Genomic DNA, 20,239 nt, shown 5'->3' with positions numbered 1-20,239 from the left:
CCACGACAAAAATCACCTCTTCCATCGTCAAGATCACCCAGAGGGGGTTGCCCTGGCGCTAACACCCCCTGAGCCGTGTGCTGGGGCCAGGCACCCCCAGCACGTTGAGGTTTTAGAAGCAGAACCAGCACCTCACCACCAAGCTTACGGGTAGGAGCAAAGCCCTTTGGCTGCAGGCAGTATGACAGGAGCCAGTTTAATCACAGCACCATCGCCCAGCTCCTTGTAGTTAAAGAAACAAAAAAACACCAACTGGCCAGTGCAGCTCTCCTGGGGAGAGCCAGCAGGCTGCCGATGAATGGAGTGTTTCTTCTGAGGGCACACAGATGACAGGAACATGTCCTGCGGGCCACGAAAGCGCCTTGCTCAACTCTTCCCAACAGAGGCCCTTTCTTTCCAAATTGCCGGGTACCTCCGCTAACGCACAGCACTGCGCTCCGTGGTGCAGCTGGCTTGACAAGGGCTTGGAAGGGATTAAAAAAAAATAAATAAATGCCCTCGTCAAAGCCGAGCCCGTTGCATCTGCTCGGAGCCCTGCGCAAACACGCAGCCGGGGTGAGCGTTTCAGCGGGCGGCACGGCCCTGCCCAGGCAGGGAGCAAACAAAACGTCAGGGAGGCGGTCAGATGCCCGCCGGCTCTGCGTGTAGGGCAAGCGGGAGCCTCCCTGCTTTAAAGCTGGGCGTGGGGAAAAATGATATTCGCAGAGGGCCTCGCCTTGCGCCCCAAGGAGTGTCAAGGGCAGAGCCGCAATTAGCTCATGGGACGGAGCAGGTTCGTGTTGTGGGCTGGCCGCAGTGGCTCGTGCTGCCTGTCAAAAGGGGAAAGGAAGGAGACAACAGGGACAGGACTGAAAGCCACGCTTCCCAGGCGATGTCAGGCAAGGGAGGGAGACATCAGTCTGTTCAACAAGCCCAGCTCTCTGGGTAGTGCCCCTTCCAGCCACGCAGCCAGGAGCTTCTGCTGGTTTTTGCTTCCTCCTGATAAATCTGCCTTGCCCCACGCTTGGCTGTGGGCAGGTGAATGTCCTGGCACACGTGCTGTTTTAAAGACATCTTTCAGGCCTTTCTGAAAGGCCACTGGGAAGGAGGAAAATGTATCAATGCTGGCCTTCATGAGACACATCCCCAAGGCCTGGCTTTTGCTAAAGCTTTTGAAATACTTCATGGTTCCTCCAGGCTTCTTTAACCTTTTATTTTTTTATTTTTTTTCGCCAAGTTAGAAATTTAGCTGCCCTGGGGGAAAGCTTACTGGCAAAGGAGTGAGGTGACCTCACCAGAGCTAAAGGAAAGATAATTGAGCAATGAAGGTAAAGGAAAAACACAGGCAGACCATGAAGGCTTTGTTTGTGTCAATGAGCCTCTCTAGCTGCAGTGAGCGGCATGGTGCAGACGTAACCGGCTGTGTTATGGCTGGAACAGACAGAAATGATCCCTTCAATGGTGGTGGGAGTTCAGTGGTCCTGGGACCTGTGGGACACCATCCCGCGATGAGGAGGAGTCCAGTTCCTTGGCAAAACGAAGCGGAAAATTTCAGGTACAAACCCATCCTTGTCAGCACGCAGGAGATAAATGCCACGCCACAAAACACCGCAGGGAAGAGCCGTGCTCAGCCCTTCCCTCTGCGTGTCTCTCCCTAGCCCAAACACGGCTCAGCCTGTGTGGCGGCCGCGCCAGCCTCACTTCTTCCCTCATCACATCTACGGCTTTTGCGACGAGTCCCAGCACACCTTCGCCTTTCGCTGTCTGAATGGAGAGCCGTGGGGGATTTATTTGGGGTGTCTGCAGCACCGTGCACGGCAAAGCTCCGCCCGCCCCCCTACCGGGCCGGGCCGGGCCGCTGGCGGTGCCCGCGGAGCCGCGGCCCTGGGCAGGCTCCGGGCCCGGCCTCACCGCGCTGCGAGGCCCCGCGGGCGCTGCCCTCTGCTGGCTGCGCCGGGCCCCACCAGAAATTTGGTGGAGCAGCTCCTTGCTGCCACAGGGTTTCGTCTCCAACACGCCCCAGAGGCAGATAGCGGTGCTCTGAGTTTCTAGGGAGCGTTTTGTCACGCTCCCACTGTCACGGGACCCACTGTGCTTCTGGATGCTCAGAGCCATGCCCTCTTCCATCTCCTCCAGCCAAGCAACTCCCTGAGGCAGCTCTTACTCTCCCAAGGATGGGATTAATGTCCTTTAATGCTGGCAGGAGGCAGGCTGAGGCTGGGACGAGGTCTGCAGGCAGAGCAGAGGGTGGCGATGCAGCTCCACAAAGAGCTGTGACTGCAGGAGCAAGCACAGCGCCCAGCCAGTAAAGGGCGTGCGCGTTTCAAAGCACTCTGTAGTGTTTCTAATACACCAAAGCACTTAAAAATACACTTCAGTACTTACTGAATTTATTAGCCGAAAACACGTTTTGCTGTAAGGCAAATAATTAACAGAGGAGCTCTGTAACTCTCAGTCAAGAAGCCAAATTGCTACTGGTAGTTAATACCTGCAATTGAAACGACTGCTCCAGCATGGACGGAATAGACCCAAAATGCATAATGGAAATTTCATACATATATAAAATATATAACTTCTAGATTTGGTAATTTTAAATACAGTTTTCTTTTTAAGTAAGAAACAAACACCCTAGAGTTCACTTGCAAGACAAGCACTGCAGGAGATGCCCAGTCCTCCCATGCCTCTCTCAGGTAAGCAGATGATGTGCACGGCAGCGCCTACAGGGTCTGGGGGCTGAGAGAAACCCCGCTCACATTCTTCCTAGTGGTCAGGATAAAGACACTACTTTGCAATCCCAGCAAGAAGTAAAGTAGTTTTTAACCGATAATCAGAGAAATCTGTGAACCCCTGGAGGGATTTGCAGAAAGACGGCATGACAGACAGTCCGACTTCCAAGCCTTCAGCCTTAAAAGCAGCTCCAAGTTTCACGGAAAGCTTTGTACAAAAATAACTTTTTAAAAAAAAATCAATAAAAAGTAAAGGTAAAATCTTAACTCCTCATGAAGTACAGGCTACCAGCAGCATTCACCGCAGTGTAGCTATTTAATGCAATGTAGGATATTTGATGGGTATCTTGATTTACCTCTCCTTGCACCCAGGACACCTACAACCTTTTGGGGACTTTTCAATTTCAGCTTTTCCTGCACAGATACAGACTTCTTTACCTACTTTGATACCAGTTGACTGATCAGTATAAACATGAAGGGGCCTTAAATCTGCACCTGTTTTTTTCCCCTGCCTCTACCTCAAGTAGAAAAGCACTGCCAATGGATTATAGAAACAAAGTTTCAGGGAATAGAGTGGATTTTTTTTACTTTAATCTGGACAGTGTTCTTCCAATCTGTAGGAAAAGCCAAGAGTAATTACTCTAACACAAGATGCTTACAAGAAGTGGAAAGAAAAAATATGCCAAAGTAAAAATATTCATGATTTAAAACTGACTATAAAGACAATCTTGCTTATGAAACACCAACATTACCCAATTTTAACCTCATATGGAAGTTGCAAGCAATGGAACTGTATTCCTTGATGAGAGGAAAAAAAAACAAACTAGAACTATTTCTGAGGTTTGTACAACACCCAGAACAGTAACTTAATCCCCGGTCTGAAAACTGGATCTTCACTGCACTCTGCATCTGATAGGTGAGGCACAGACCTCTTGCAGCGAGATCTGCTGGCCCTAAACTAAGGTCAGGATCCCAGTTCTGCATTTTAGACCAGAAGACCTGGTGGTAATTCAGTTCTAGTGAAGCAGCAGTTCAGTTACTTCCTCATGAGCAAGTGCAAACACACTTCTTTTCAGTATGATGCAAAAAAAATGGATTTCACCTTCCTTCCTTCCTTCAGTTGACAAACAGGGTTGTATTTTCCTCTTTCAGTAGCGCTTTCTGCTCCTGGGAAATGAAGCTGTACACACCCTGCTCAGCAGGGCAGCAGTGGTGCAGGTCAAACACTTGCCTGGTGAGATTTCTGCTGCTAACAGCATGCACCTCACTCCTCCAGCAGCCGCAGAGTGGTCTTCAGTTTAACCAGACTGAAGGAAACAGCAGCTTCTCCAGCTTCAGTGAGAGCAAATTGTCATGGCAGTAAGAGGATACACAGTAAGCACTGCCCTGTTCTGGTATGGAGTTACAATGTGGGCTGTGAGGAACCACAGCTCCTCGGTGCAGTTCCGAGCACCAAGAACTGAACCTTAAAATATGGGAGCAGTAGCCAGACTGGGTGTGAGCAAACTACCTCTTATTAATGCCACGTTAATGCCACTATGCGCACTGTCTAATCACAGCTTTGCTATCCAAAGCCTACAAGTAAAACCAGAAACTGCAGCAGCATCTTAGAACGTGATTCCCCTTTCAGGGTTTTGAGGAGGGCAACAAAGACAGACAAGATGCGTGGAAGAACTGGGATGAGGCTGTTTGCACGTCTTACCAGTAGCAGCATGAAAAAGGTTTAAGGCATTTGTACTTGAGAGCTCAGCAGAGGAGTGAACAGAAAGTCCTGGGACATCTGCTACAGCAGCTAGAGGTCACATTCATAGCAGCAAACAGCTGAGAGTAGGGAGAGCGACCTCTCAAAAGGTTCTAGGGGTAAAAACTCCCTATTCCAGTTATCTGTTCCCTACACAGCACCCCTCAAAGGTAGCAACAACACAAGGCTGCATGAAACCAGCTATTTTAACATCACCTCCTCATGTAGACAGTGAAGAGACTGGCACCTGAAAAGATTTGGCCTGTTCCACTGGTACAGATCACCCTGTCTAAGGAACAACAGGACCTCTGGCTCTTTATCCGTGCCTCGAGTCCTAGATGCCCGTTATAGAAACTTAACAAAAACTAAACACCAGCAATCTTCACATAGTACGCCCGGGCCAGCGATACACGTACAGCCAAAATTTTTCAGGCCTGTATCCAGAAGCTGGGAAAAAGAAAACCTAATCTAGGTCTAGATTAATTCAGATGGGATGCACTTGAGGAAGCACGCAGAACACAGCAGCAGCACAAGTACCACAGAACAAACCAGCCGTGCTGCTATGGTAGCTGGAAGAAGTTATGTTTGAGAGACAAGCTTCATCTCCAAATCACTCATCTAGCAACCATTTCCATCCCAGTGGCAGTGTCTCCACCATACAAGCTGACTGAGAGGCAAAAGCCACTTTCAGGGACTAGGAATAATTACTAGCGATGATTTATCTGCCATTTTCTAGGAGATTCCCTTGAGTATTCTACTTATTTCTGCATTCTAATAACCCAGCATGTAGAAATTCATCCCCTCAATCCATACACCAAGCAAGGAGATAACTCTTTTATTACTCCTCCAACCTACCACCAATGAACCTTCAGTATTTTTTTATGCATTGACAATGATTTGCCACCCGATTACTTTCATAGAAAATACAAGCAGCATTTTTTTTCCCCAGGAACTTGTAAATTAAAAAGACCTTCAGGTAATTCTGTAAAACATTTAAGACATCATAAATAAACTTATTCTAAAAATCACCTTCCAAACAATAAATAAAACTCTTTGTTATTTGAAAGTGCAAACAGGCTGCATTATAAAAAATAAAGAGCAAGACTGCAGAAGTGCTGAATTATTCAATAGTGACCAAGACACAGTTTCTTGTTTTGGTGCTGCTGGTCATCTACTGATTTTGTTTTCTGGACTCCATCTAAAGGAAAAAGAAAAGGTAAATATGTTAATACAATAGTAAGCATAGTCTAAATACTCAACAGGTACAGGCACACTGGAATGACACTGGGTCCCATATAGGGATCATGCAATAATCATAGCAAGAGAAACCTATTACGGAAAGAGAGCAAATTCAAACAGTTTAGTGTTGAAACCGCGAGCATACCATCCTAAAGAAAACATTGTTAGAAAAATGAAGCCTGCTAAAGGTTGTCAAACAGAAGTACCACAGGATGAATCTCCAGCTGAAAACCATTAGCAGAGAGAGGGACAAACACGCCCTGACATTAGGCAGTTATTAGTAATGCCATAAACACCACCCTGAACCTTCCCTCCCCATTCCTTGCCGTGACCCATAAGGAAATAGCTAACAGAAAGACTTCACTAACCTAGCTCACTATGTTAGGAATTAGCTTCTAGGTGGTGGCTATTCATGTGCTACAAAAACCACCTGCAGTCTTGATAATGCTCCCAGCATGGTACTCAATGCTTTGAGCAACTACCAGCTCCCTATCTTTATGCTCCACATCTTTCTGCTTGAGGCACACAAATTATTTAGCTTATTTTTCCACATTATTGTCCCCTCCGACTGAGAAACATTTTAAGGACTGATGGCTGGCAGTAGGTGCAAGAGGTAGGCCCCTGCTGTGGCACAACAAGGCCTCAGTGCACCTCTCATCTAATCCATGTTTTCAGAAGGTAACAGCTCCAGTTCTAAAGGGGTGCAGGTAGACGAGGATTTTGTGACCTGTGCCCCAGCTACCATCAAAACTAACAAAAACTGGAGGAAGAAAAAGCATATAAATAAATATTCATTGGAAAACACTGATGTAGATTCTGCTTCATAGTAAGATAAGCACTGGAATGTCTCGCACAGCATATTTGAATGACTTGGAGGAGTCAAACTTCTCTTAAAAAAAAAAAAAAAAAAAAAAAAAAGAAAGGCACACCAGGTCCCTTAAAGTCTTCACAGAAAACAATATAAAACATGATAAAGTAGTCTGAAACGATCTCAGTGCAGAAGAGCATATTGCTGTTCCGAATAATAGCATTACGAGATTTTGTACCGCATGCGAGTGCCAAGCATTTGCTAAAACCAGCTCATATTTTTAACTTACCATTAGTTCATCTACTCAAGAAGGTCAGAGCAGTGTTCACAGCAAAATTTAACTAACTGAAATCAATCCCCAGAGGAATTCAGGTTTGTTTAAAACTTGATCTCGCTTACTATTTCAGTCATAAAACACATTAATGAAAATAAAAACCCACTTACTTTCCCTGGTCATGGGATCGTGGAATTCAAGGGCATTAGCGTGAAATGGATTTAGTTGCCACTGGTAAAAGAAGAAGAAAAAGTTTACTTATTCCAGAAGACAGATGAAAGAGCAAGGGGAGGAAGAAGTACCCTCCAGCCCTCCACTGTGAGGTGAGGAAAGAAGGGTTCCCCCTCAAACACACGCCTCCTTTGAGGATAAAAAGGTGTTAAGAGGTGTGTCGCCATTTATTCCCTTGAGAAGTGGAAGCAAGCCACCAGTGCTGCAGCTTGGCACAGTGAGCACCCTGAGCACAGGTGCATTATCCACCTCCAAAACCCAGCACAGCTCTTCCAGGAGCTGCTGGCAGGGCCTATCAAGGCACACAACCATCTCCCACATCAGCTGCCCGCCTGTGACAGGGCTCAAGGAGGACTTCAGAGCGTTAAGACACCACATCGATCAGCAGCAACAAGTCAGAGGGCGATCTGGAAGGAAATTACCTCCCAGAAAACAGGCGCCCTCGGCCTCGCCATCTGGCAGATGGCACAGCGCTCCTCCCAGGAGGCCTGCCACAGCAACCTCTCGATTGCACTCGCACATGATTCAGCAGCACAAGGAAACACTCCTCCACCCTGGCTGCAGATGACCGCTCCCGCTGCCCTCCCTCCCTGTATTTGTAGTATGCAGTACATCGAGACACTTACGGTAAATTTGGTTACACCCTCAAGCTCACCAAACTTCATATACGATATGTCTGCTTTCTTTTTGCCAGCATCAACATCTCCTGCGTAGATTTGCTTGATGCCAGCCCCTTTGATTAACGGGACACATTCATCGCAAGGACATTTGGTCACAAATATCATGCTTCTCTCATCTGGCTTTATTTCTCGGCACCTACAAAGAGGCAGAGAACAGAATTTCAGAAGTTACAGCTTGAGAGTTTTGGATGGTGACAACAGGAACAAGTAAAGAAGGGTTGTGTTAGTATCTACACACAGAAGCAGCTTATTTGTGGTCGTGTGCATGGGTACACAGTGACATCTGGTTCGTTTTTACTACCAGTGAATGAAACACCCCTCCTGCATTTCCATGCGTATTTCATATCATGTTGGAAGCCTCAACAATTGCCACGCTTCCATAGTTCAGTTTATAGCATGGTCCTGGCAGGAACCAGAGACAGTGACGTGTATCTGCCACATATTGAGCATGTGAATATCCTTCTGTGAATCATCGTGGTGAATATCCTTTTGAAACAAAGTCCACTTGGATTCTGTCTGCAGCAACCCCAGAGCTGTGCCTGTGCACACCCAAGGTCTGCATCATAGGCATACGACAAGACTGTGACCACAACCCACACTTTATCAGAATGACATCCTGCTTTTGTCATGGAATTGTTTCTGAACTCTTCCTTTCTTTCCTGTTGTAAAATCAAACCCGTTACCTGAACGTCAAGGCGTTCTGCTCAGCATGGATAATGTATCTGAACTTTCTGATCTCCCGATCCTTTTGTTTGTCGTCCATGTGTGGAAAATCGGCATATTCGGACCCAACGGGAAAGGCGTTGTAACCACAGCCTACAAAATACATTGCTCCTGTTCCGTCACAGCTTCTCTGCAACAGCAAGCAAATCAGCACATTTGGTGACGTTTCGACCCAGTACTCAGTCAAATAGTTGTGCAATATATGCTTTCCCATTTTGTTTAGTATGCAAATATTATCAGCTCATGCCAAGTTACAGCTGATAAAAGAAAACTCAGCTCCTGCTAGCTCCATGGAGCTTTTCCATTAAGCTCCACGGGAGCCACACAGGCAAACTGCAACGCCACGGACAACACACTGCACCAGGCGTTCCTTTTATCAAGGAACAAGGAGTCTGAAGGATTTAGTCATTAAGACTGCAATGTGCAAAATTAAAGAAAGGTGGAGCCAGTCCTTGATGTGCCAGGGACCGTTTCACCTGCCTGTGAACTGATGCATCGACCAGTGGGTGGACAAAGTAGCAAGGTAGCAATCAGTGATTGAAATAAGAACAAGAAACAAAACTGCAATAAGCACTTGATGACTGAAGTGGTAAAAAACAAAACAAAACAAAAACAAAACAAAAAACAAACAAACAAACAAACAAAAAGATGTTAGAAGAATATGTTGCAGTTCCATGAAGAACAAGGCTTTCTGGACTGGTAACATGTGTAATGAGAGACAAAAAGAAATAAAATTGATATATTTAGATGGGAAAAAGCACTTTAATGGTATTTGCAGGAAAATATTGCGTTGATTCAAAAGGGAACCTGCTGAAGTCAGTACAGCAGTTCAACTGCATCAAATATCCCCAGGCTATGATTGCTGTGAGACCTCTCCAACAGAGGAGAGCAGACAGCTGGGAAAAAGCTTCATAGCTGGAACACCTGGAGTATTTGACAACAACTAGGGAAGCAAGCACACTAAAAAGTCAGGCAGAAACATCGTGGCAGGGTTTTCTTTCTGTGGTGCTTTATCACTCTCCTTCATCTTGACAGGATAGCAGTGAAAAATCTTTAGCTTAGTTACCAAACAACGAGAAGGGCAAGCTTTCTATAGCACCCTACATGTGCGTGTGTTTATACACAGGTGCATTTTTCAAAGTAAAATAACAAGCTCAAGGCAGATACAAGCGTATGAATGATGAGTGCAAGAAGAGGCAGCTTGTACAATACTTACTGATTTTTCTTCTGCCCAAATAATAGCTCCAACTCCTGTCTTATGATCCTCTAAAACACAACATTTTAGCAGTGAGTAACAAATAAGGTACTTCTACGTTACGTACACATTAATATATGATGTCCTAGAGTAAAGAATTACCTTCATTGTTTTGTGGACAGGAGAAAAGAATGCGGAAAGAGTGAGAGCTGCAAAGTCACACGAGTCTACTGGCAATGCTGGGTGTGCTCGAAGTGCAAGGCCAGCCTTTCTAAGGCTTTGCCAAGTACATCTGCCCACAAATGCTGAGTAGCAACCAATATATGTGTATCAGTAAGAAAATGTGCCAAGAATCCATGCAGACAGGCACAATGATCCGAGATAGAAACCCAATAAAACCACTTCTCATATTTATTACTTAACTGCTGCCACTCCCTACATTTACGGTTCTGTAGTCTGAACTCCTATCAAAATTAGTTTTATTTTATACCCAACTGAGAGGCAAAAATGTTAACACTCAGATTTTTGGGGGATGTTTCCTATCACTACCATGGGAAAACTGGAACAGAACTTTCCATTACGTGACTTGGAAGACTTTTATGGATCTTTTAAACCTTCCCCAGTCGGTATTAAGGAGAGTCTTGACCATTTAAAACAACGTATCAAGGTCAAAAAAATATATATTTCAGGCTTCTCGTGATGAATACTGTAGATTACACTGTTTCAATTAACAATTTTCCATCATCCTTGGTATCACTACCACACACAATCACTCAAAAAGGGTTTTCTCCTGCCAAATATAGGTTTTATGAGGGCTGACTTTATTTATATTCTACACATTTATTAGTTATTGATACATAGTAACCCAGCATAGAAAATATCTTTTGATCTTGCTTTTGTTATATGCATCTGCATGGTAATGTCAAGCAGGAGGGTTGCTACTGATTTTAATTTCATAGAGAATTAGTGTTTCATTATGGGATTAATGTGGAATAAGTGTTTGCTCTAAAAACAAACATGAGTTCAGGATGAAAAGCAGAGATAAAACTGAAGTTTGCTGCACCAAGGTACTCAACAGGTAGTCAAGCTTGGTCAGTCTATCTTGGTCTCTAAGCAACTCAAAAACCTCACAGCTGGTTCCATGCAACCTCTGAATTACTTCTAAAAACCCAATCTCCTCTGCAACTGTTGGTAACTACAGTTGTGAGCAGTAACCAAAACCAAAACAAACAAACAAAAAAACAACAGCCAACCAAACAAAAAAATCCTAGTAAAGTTCCAAAATGTGAAGACTCACCCTTGATAAAAATAACAAGATTTGAAACTAGAAGATTTGAAAAAGTCAAAAGGCACATTCAGCATCTGACCTGACGGGGATTAGTTTTGCTTTAAGTACGTACTATTTATTTTTTACAATGATTTAAAAAGGTAATTATTCTACCTGGGTTAAAAAACAAATCGCTAAGGAGTATCATCAAATTTTAAGTCTTTATATTAAGAAATCTCTGGAAGAACTTTCCAGTTTGCTGCCTTGCTACACAGACAGAATAAAGTACCGAACAAAATTAATATGCATCACAAGGCAGTCCCAAACTATGCCTCACCCCAAAAGCTTGTGTAACAAAACCCCAGAAGCTTTGCAGAGAACATCCCTGTCAGATATATAACCAATTTCACTAATAAAACTAAACTAGGAAATTTAACATTTAGTATTTAATGCCCTACTCAAGGATGTATTATTCCATTGCTCTTTTCTGAAGAAGTGTACGCAATATGCTTAAACTTTGGGGACAGTCTTCTGAAATGTCTGTAAAAAGAGCTACTTAAAGAAGAATTTAAAAGCCATTGTGCTGCATTTTCAGACAGGTGTTGGCAGGCTTTGCTAGTGGGCATGTGAGATCCCTGCATTGATTTTTCTCTTCGAAAAGCTCAGTGCTTTCACACCTAGTACTATGTTCCCCCGTGGAGTTTCTACGGCTGCTGCTGCTCCTGCCTCACGGGTGTAGGAACGGAAGCACGCGCCAATTCAGCAGCTTGCTCAAGGAAGTATTTGGAGGAAACAAGACTGAAATCAGGAACTCACTCTGCTCACGAGACCCGGTCCTCTGCCACTACTGTGAGAACTCACCTGTGCGGTACGCGAGTAGCCGGGCTTGTATCATGCAGTGCCTTGCAATTTCTTGGGGCAAACCCTGATGGTGTGTTTCATTTGCTGGCTGCGAGTCCGTGCTGTAAAACCCAAAGCAACCAAAGACAGGGACGCTGGCAGCCACTGTGGCCAAGACCAAGACGAGATCCTTCATGTTTTGCCTGAGGTTGCTGAAGTAGGGATTTTCACAGAGGTTCTCCAGCCCTATTGTCATCAGTATTTGCTTGTGTGTTTCCTCATTTGAAATCAGGAATAAGCTTTCGTACTCCTTTATTTTCTCTTGCCTACACGCGGTGTAAAAGTCAGTATTAAAGTCAGGCTGCGATTTTGCAATTTTTTGAATAAAATCCAACTTGGTGGAAGTTTCTTCAATGAACTGCACCATGTAGCATACTAAGGGCTGAAGCAGCACGCACACCCGAGCACGACTATTGGACTTGAGGCGTTCCACCGCTTTGGCATCTAGCTTTGCATCGTCAGTCGTCATGGGATTGGAAGCCTCGTTCTGCAAGCTGATTTCAGGATCGGCAGGCCAGTAGGAAATCCTGTTCACCCCAGCTGCAAGAGAAGATAATGCAGCAAAAGGAGCCACTTAAGTAGAGTGCAACACAAACCTTATAGTCAACACACTATTGCCTAACCCTGTTTTTACTCCTTCAAGACCCCAAGTGGTGCTTAAGGTGTCTGGGCAGGAAGAATGCTACCAGATGTCACTGTCAAGAGCTTATCCAACTTGATAACCAGGCCACAGACAAAAATTGGAACTTCCTAAGTTCTTTGTGGCAGCCTAAGTTTACATCTTGCCTACGACAGATACGTTACCACCACACACAAAAAGTTAGCACTAAGAGAAGCTGCTCCTGAGATCCAAACCCAAAACTTACAGATGGGCTGTACCAGCAGATCCCATTGCAGGAAGAGAATTATCTGACCTGCTTTTATCTCACTTGGAAAAAAGGAAGCCTTAAAGTACTTCCCGTGATTTCTGCTCAAAAATACAGCGTTGCCACTGACAAGCAATGAGAGGGCAAGGAAATAATACAGCAATTGACCCTAGCCATCAGACTTCGGGTCGTTCTTGGGAAGTACAACAGGTATGTGAGAATCTCCATGCTGCATCCCACAGGAGAGAGAACCATCACCAGTGTTAGTTGCACAAACAAACGGGGTCTCATTAGCAAACACTTAGTACCTTGACCTTCAGGGAATGCACATTCAATACCGTTTGCAGATTGTGGCAAATTTCAGCGCAGGCTTACACAAGTTAGCAACCAGCACTCACATCTGTGACAATCCAAAGAGAAAACAAGCTTTCTGATACCACCAATCGCAAGGGTAACTCTTCCCCCTGCTATCATGCAGTCGTTGCTTACCGTTTACAATCATTTTTAAACAAGTCGAACACGGTTTTCTGGAAAAATACAGATCACAGTTTTTAAGTCTTGATCCGTGTTTAATGAGTGCAATCTGGCCAGCGTGCAAGTCTGTACTGGAACAATGAAGACCAATAATCGTCATGTTTTTCACCACAACTAGCCCACTCTTCTTTACCTACAGAAAAAAAATGCATTATTATTATTATCATTATTATAATAATTATTTTTAGCATCAAGCCCACTGGGATATTACAGCTCTTCCTTGGGTAACTCTAATCAACCAGGAACAAAGCATACTCCTCAGTACAAATTTGATATCAACCATTAAATAAATCTGTTATATTTTCACTACACAGTGGTGGTTTCTACATGAGTCTTTTAATATCTGAGTGCTGTGCCCCTGCCAAACTTCATATCAAGGCCTGTTGTAAATTTCTGAATTTGTTGGTCATTGTTTTGCTCACTACAAAACCCAGGAGATGCATAGAGAATTCAGTCAACTATAACTGAAATCCCCTCTGAATCATTCAGCATCTAAAAGGGTTGATGAGTTTAAATTCGTTCTTAACCTTGATCATCCTGGGATCCAGTTGCTTCTCTAGTTTTATTTCAGTCTCCATTTATAGAAATAAATCATGGTTCTAAAGAAGTTTCCATGGAAAACGTCTGCATATCACAGACAAGAGCTCTTACATCTGGATTCCCATGTGCTGTGAGGAAACTGAACGCTGGCTAGTTTGATGAAGCTGGTGAAACAGATCTCATTATGCAGTCCAGCTGCTACCAGAACACTTGTCTGTAAATTATTCAATTTCTTTGCAGTTACAGAGATGAGGCTGTACCAAAGCCCTACGTATAACCCATGTCCCATTCCTAACTGCATTACTAAATCTGAAACTGCATTTGAAGTCTGTATAGTGTTCGTCTCTCCCTCTTTCACAAAGACAGCAATCTAGTCTGGGACATACAACACTAAACTCTGAAAATTAGGTCTAATTGTCACTCAGATTATTTTCCTGTCTTTTCTTGTCCTGGTTGATACATGATCTTAGCACATGGGTCTGCTCTGCACGAAGCAGTAATCATTTTAAGGAACATCATAAGAACTCTGGTTACAAATGGAAACCCCTGTTCCAGGACACCCTGAAAATACCCCTGTACTTTGACATGCAACTGGCAGCTAGGTATGAGACCCATTCTCAAGGATGATTTCTTTTGTCACTAATGTAGTCACCTAAAAGTTTTTATCAACAACTGTTTAAAATAGTTCTGTGCACCTCCACTGTGTGAGAAAACTCTTCTACAATCATCACCGTGGTCATTTTAAATATTCTCTCTACATCAGCAGCCACACTGATCTTAAAGTTATAATTAGTATAAAGTAGGAAATGCACAGTATATGCCATACTTCTGGTGTAATGCTTTTCAAAGTTCTCCAGCAGCTTTTACTGATTGTTTCACCTGTTGGGGATAGATCTTGCCTTTCAATTTATTTTTCAAAAACAAAACGTTATTTAACTGTTTTGCTATTTTTCTCCCTACACTGGGTTTTCTTCTAATTCTGAGAAATATTTGAAGAAAACTATCACCTCTTTTTTTTTCCTCCTTTCATCGATAATATAAAGAACAATTTAGTTAACTCACTGCAGGAGCTATTAGCATCTGTTCAGAAAGACCAATTAACAGTAAGCCTTGACATTTTTACCTGCGACTTCTTCTGTTGTTCGGCTGAAGGAAAGAGCTCCATCCAGAGACTGAACAAAGTAAAAAGATTGACCTTGGAAAGCCTTGGTATTTGACCTGTCATTAGAAGAAAAAAAATAATATTTATTAAAGAGCATAAAGAAAATATAATGTTTTAATGACTAAGATACACAAGGGATGCTGAAGAGATGTCAGCAACCCTTCCAAGGTGGCACACCGGACTCCACGTTTCCTTCCTAAATTAGGATATGCCTGGAAGAATACAGCCAGAGCTAGAAGAGGCAAGATGTGACCAGGGAGCTGAGCAGTATCTTGTCTCTCTTTACCTTTAAGTTCTGAGATCCTAGTTCTTTCAGAAACATCCAAGCTTCTAGAAAGGAAAAACAAAACCGGCACAAGTTCTGTGTTTTAAAAATCCCCTCACTTTTCATAACCTAAGCTTTCAAGTTTCCTTTCTGTGTAATGATATGGAAGTGTTGAAAGCCGACATGCAGCAAGACTTTGTTTACAATGAGGGCTCTCATCATCTTCAGGGGCTTAATATACACATCTCACAACCACCAGCATGTTCTAACTGAGCTGGAAGGTGAACCAAAACCTTTCCACGGACACAAATAAAAGTTTTGAACAGTATTTTCCACCTCAGCTACTACAGAAGCTATTTTATCAACCACTTCTGCTGTTACAACATCTGAATCCACGCTGTCCTCTTCGGGAGGGTTGATGTCAACTCAGGGTGCTTGCACCTGGATGCAGAGATCGGATTTGTATGATGAGGACGTAAAGAAACTTTCACAGTAATTCAGTGAGTTAATCCTACTTGCAAGCAAAGGGCAAAAAACAAAGATCAGATCCCACAGAACTGCGTGTGCCCAAGTGAATCACACATGCTGACAGAAATCTGAGACTGATCTTGTGATTCAACTTCGGGCTCGGCGCACAGAGAGCAAAACCATCCGAGCACCATCATGGTCTTACACTGACACCCTCTGCCAGGGCGGATGAGGCATTGTGTAATCATTCAGCTATACCAGCTAGGGAGAAACCCGCTTCTCAATTCTTATGGTCTGCTTAAATTTGGGTTAGATTTTCACCAAAAAAGAAAAAAAAGCCTCTTACTCAGGCTGTCAGTTCCAACTGAATAACCGGAGAGGCAGCAGAGAACCCTTCCTAACTGACCACGTTGTGCTATTTGGGGTCGCACCTACTCAAAACGGGGACAGTGCCCTGTGAGACCCAGCACTCAGCACCACCGAGCGTCCCACAAACAGAGGAGGAAGCGCTGCAGGGCTCACTAACACTTACACCAGAAAGCTGCTGTGCCTCACGCTTGGCAAGAAGTTCATTAAGTCATGGAAAAAGCTCCAGTGCCTATGCCAGGGGTGCGTGCAGAGCTGTAATGAGCACACATTCCTCCGCAGGTCTCATGAGTGCTGCTTGATAACGGTATCATTTTCATTTTTACCCTTTCCCACAAATGCTGATGGCGTTTTTGCAGAAGAGGAAAAGGCAGATGCAAGAACAGAACGAAGGAAAAGCATTTATTGAAGTACTTTTAGCATAGAAGAGATATAATCAGATACTAAGACTGTTTTGGTGGAGAGGGTTAGTTTAATGATATGGCTGTGAACCCAAACATTTAGGATGGCAGACAAACATACGCAACCCATGAAAAGGCACACCACTTTCAGACAGTATTTCTGCAGCATTTTCTCACTCAGGAGGAAGAACAAGATGACTAGGGATTTTGGAAAGCAGATCTAATCCTGTCAGCAGCACCATCCGATGCCACGCTGCCTCCTTAGGCTGCCTGGCTCTGCTACCCCACAAACACTGCAAGGGGCACCCAGCCAGCCCCATCAGGCATGCTTGCTAGCAAGGTGCATGTGAAGATTTCTCCTCACTCATACTACAAACAAACGTTAAAGGTAGGTCTGCCAACTTGCATTTAAACAAGCAGGTTTTGTTTTCTTAAATGGGTATTTGGGTTCATTCTTGTTGCAAGCTACAGCAAGCAGCACAATTCGCGTCAACTCACGTCTACCACCATGTCTACTAAATTGGACTGCAATTTTCCAGACAGAGTAGATTTTAAATAAAATACAATGGAAACAAGTCCGAACTATTGTTTGGTGTTTTTTGGACCTAGTCTGAGTGTGACATGTTGTACACAAGGGAAACAAACCGAGGAATGTGCTGGTTATACGTTTATGTTGTGAAATGACATAAACGTATAATGAGAAGCAGGAAGATATCGGGATGGAAAAGCAAAGAACTGTGGTCAGAGGTATCATGGAAATGTCTCCACATCTTTATTCATCTACAAGGCTAAAGGTTCCCTGAAGTTCAACAGAGTGAAGAGAAGGTTGGTTAAAGCAGCCTGGAAACTTTTGGGACTGCTGAAGGAGGTAGCAGGGACCTCAGGGGGCTTCTGAAGAAGGTAGCAGGGACCTTTGGGGACTTTTGATGAAGGGAGCAGGTGTCACGGGGGACTTCTGAGGGAGGTGGCAGGTACCTTAGGGACCTTTTGAAAGAGGTAGCAGGGGACTTTTGAAGATGGAAGAATTTAAAGCAACTACAGTGAGGCTCTTTGCTGCTGAGCACAAAGCCAGGCGGGCAGGGTGTGCTTCCTGGAGGTGCCCCAAGCCCTCAGCCCCCCACCGAGCCCCTCTCACCCGCCAGGGGTGCGACTTTACCCCCACAGATTTGGGGTCCCGCTCCCTGGAGCCACACACAGCACCCCCAAGAGGGGTTAGCAAACCGGGAAGGGCAGCACCAGGAACCCCACAGCTCCTACAGGGGAGGCAGAAAGGCCTCTCCCGCGGGATGTGGCCGGGCTGTAAGGCTTGGTGCCGGCTGTAGGGCTCACCCCGCAGCCCCACAGCGCGGGCAGCCATTTTGCGAGCCCCCCCTCGCCGCCCGCAGCGCACGCCCCCTCCACACACACACACCCCCCGGGCTGAGCCTCCACACCGGCCGTGCTGCCGTGCAGCCCCGCTCACCGGCCATGCTGTCGGTCTGTGTGCTCGCCGCCCTCGCCCGCGGCCCCCCGGCCGCCCCCGCCGCCTCCTCCGCTCCGTGCATCGGTGCCGGTGCCGCCCGCTCCGTGCCCCCCCGGCCGGCCGCCATGGCCCCTCCCTCGGGGCCGCCATGGCAACCGCGGCTGACGGGCGGGCACCGCGGCTAATGGCGAGCAGGGGGCGGGATGGAGGCGGAGGGGAGGAGTGTGGTGGAAAGGGCGGTGATGGCACCCAAAGGGGTTTTAACGTCCGAAAGGGGCTTGGGGTGCGAATGGGGAGCCTCTTGCACCCTAATAAAGGTGTTGGTGGAAAATCGTGTCTGTTTTTGTCGCTCGTTCCTCAGCAGTGCCGCGTCCCCAAGCACCACGTCCAGCCTCGAACACCCCCAGGGACGGTGACTCCCCCACCTCCCTGGGCAACCCGTCCCAGTGCCTGACTGCTCTTTCTGAGCAGAAATGTCTCCTCATTTCCAGCCTGAACCTCCCCTGGCACAACTTGAGGCCATTCCCTCTGGTCCTGTCACTGGTTACCTGTGAGCAGAGGCCGACCCCCAGCTCCCCACCCCTTCCCTTCAGGCAGCTGCAGAGAGCAATGAGGTCTCCCCTGAGCCTCCTCTTCCCCAGCCCAAACACCCCCAGCTCCCTCAGCTGCTCCTCACAGGCCTTGTGCTCCAGGCCCTTCACCAGCTTCGTAGCCCTGCTCTGGACACGCTCCAGGGCCTTGATGTCCTTCTTGTAGTGAGGGGCCCAAAGCTAAACCCAGCACTCCAGGTGCAGCCTCACCAGAGCTGAGCACAGGGGAACAATCTGGGGTTGTTACTTGGACTAACCAAGGCCCCAGAGAGAGAAGGGTGCAAAGAGAAACCCAAGAGGGTTGCAACATTGATTTGAGAGAATATATCCTTCTTGGATATCAGGTACTGGTGGTATTGGGCTCCCGGAGGACGAGCTGCTTTTACAGGAGCTGCCTGCCTTTGTTCATGGGCTAACACATTAGTGGAAATTAAATTAGAATCAACCCAGACTTCATATTTAGCATCTTTTCTATTATAGGGAAAATGACTTGTAATTAGCTGGATAATCCTTATTGATTCCAAAAGGGGCAACAGTATGTAGTAGCTTTGAAATTTTGTAACTTAATACAAGGGAGTTACTTCATTCCAAAAATATACAGTTATAAAGAAACAGTCATTGGTTTGTGAAGGAAACGTGAGTGCATCCCTGAAAGTGGTTGAGATATCAGTTAAAAGTACATAAAGTCTTATGGTCCCAGAAGGGATGTGGACAGAGTCTGGAGGGAAGAAAATGCAGAGAATCATTTATACATTGCAGTCATTAAAAATTAAATAATAAAACCATTTTCCAGGAAACAACTCTCAAAGAGAGGTTGTTCAGAAGGACTTTCTGTGCGGGCTTTCAGTATCCACAAAAGATGCCCACCCAGACTTTTTGTCTCGTTTCTTTGAGTTAAATTTTTTTTGACAATGATGTGGAGAGGTGAAGAGCAGATAAGGTACTGGAAAGCAAATCTAAGGCATGGCTGAGGTGATGTTAATGCCCCTTAATTAGTTTACTACTTGGGTTTTCCATTCTTTTTCTCTGGCAAAGCACATGGGATTCAAGGGTGCAGAGTTGTTTGTTTGTTTGTTTTAATCCCTGGGAACTCTGTTTAAAATATATATATATATATATATATTTTTTTTTCCTCTGGAAAATCTGAAAATGCAGCTAATTTTGACCTTTCCAGGAAAGTTAAATATGGAAACATTTCATGGAGGTCCTTCCCCACACTGAAGATGCTGGGCCTCAGCGGAGAAACAGTATCACCCTGTCTCAGAAGTTCTTGCCTCAATTTTTGGACTCTACCAGGAAAACTACAGCTAAAAAATGGTTGCGGAAGTCTTCTCCCCCTCAAAGTTATGTTTGTGGGTCCTTGAGCAAGGGCCATGTTTAGTTCCTTTGTACTTAGCTCAAATGTGGCTTAGTTGTATGTGGTACTTCACCCTCTTAAGTGTTTGTGCGCTGCTATGGAAGCAGGAGAGGGGAAGCGAGAAGAAGCCAAAGCCTGCCATAATGCTTCATGCCTCTGCAAAAATAACAATCCTGGCTGCCTCATCCAGCGGCCAAAAGCAGAGTTTCAGAGTTCAGTGGTGTTTGTTTAGCTTTGCAGGAGGCTGCCACTCGCTGCGTGCTTGGGTGGGTCAGCCAGGCTGGAAGGAGCTCCCGGGAGCTCCCCGGCCGTGTGTGCTGCATGGCCTGGCCCCGAGTCACAGCGAGGCGCCAGCAATCGGCCTTCTCCAGATGCAGTGCGTGAGAGGCACCATGCAGCCTGCTCTGTGGGCATCTGGCGATGCTCTCCCGTCACTGGACTCAAAGAAAATGCCACTACTTTGTG

The 20,239-nt window shown here is 45.5% G+C and overlaps 1 protein-coding gene across 1 annotated transcript; it reads right to left on the bottom strand.

Annotated features, from left to right (window-relative positions):
* Positions 1-2,405: 2,405 nt before the first annotated feature.
* CDADC1 (cytidine and dCMP deaminase domain containing 1) lies at positions 2,406-17,909 on the bottom strand. Its single transcript, XM_032207838.1, has 9 exons — positions 17,828-17,909; positions 14,827-14,921; positions 13,119-13,296; positions 11,725-12,303; positions 9,618-9,667; positions 8,362-8,531; positions 7,625-7,814; positions 6,938-6,998; positions 2,406-5,644 (listed from the first exon to the last, which is right to left on the bottom strand). Exons 1-9 carry the CDS (start codon positions 17,907-17,909, stop codon positions 5,571-5,573), a joined length of 1,479 nt encoding a protein of 492 aa, XP_032063729.1. The 3' UTR covers positions 2,406-5,570.
* Between the last annotated feature and the right edge of the window lie 2,330 nt (positions 17,910-20,239).

The sequence above is a fragment of the Aythya fuligula genome, chromosome 1 (assembly GCF_009819795.1).
Source record: "Aythya fuligula isolate bAytFul2 chromosome 1, bAytFul2.pri, whole genome shotgun sequence".
In the NCBI taxonomy this organism is placed as follows: domain Eukaryota; kingdom Metazoa; phylum Chordata; class Aves; order Anseriformes; family Anatidae; genus Aythya; species Aythya fuligula.
This window is presented reverse-complemented; position numbering and strand designations above follow the sequence as displayed.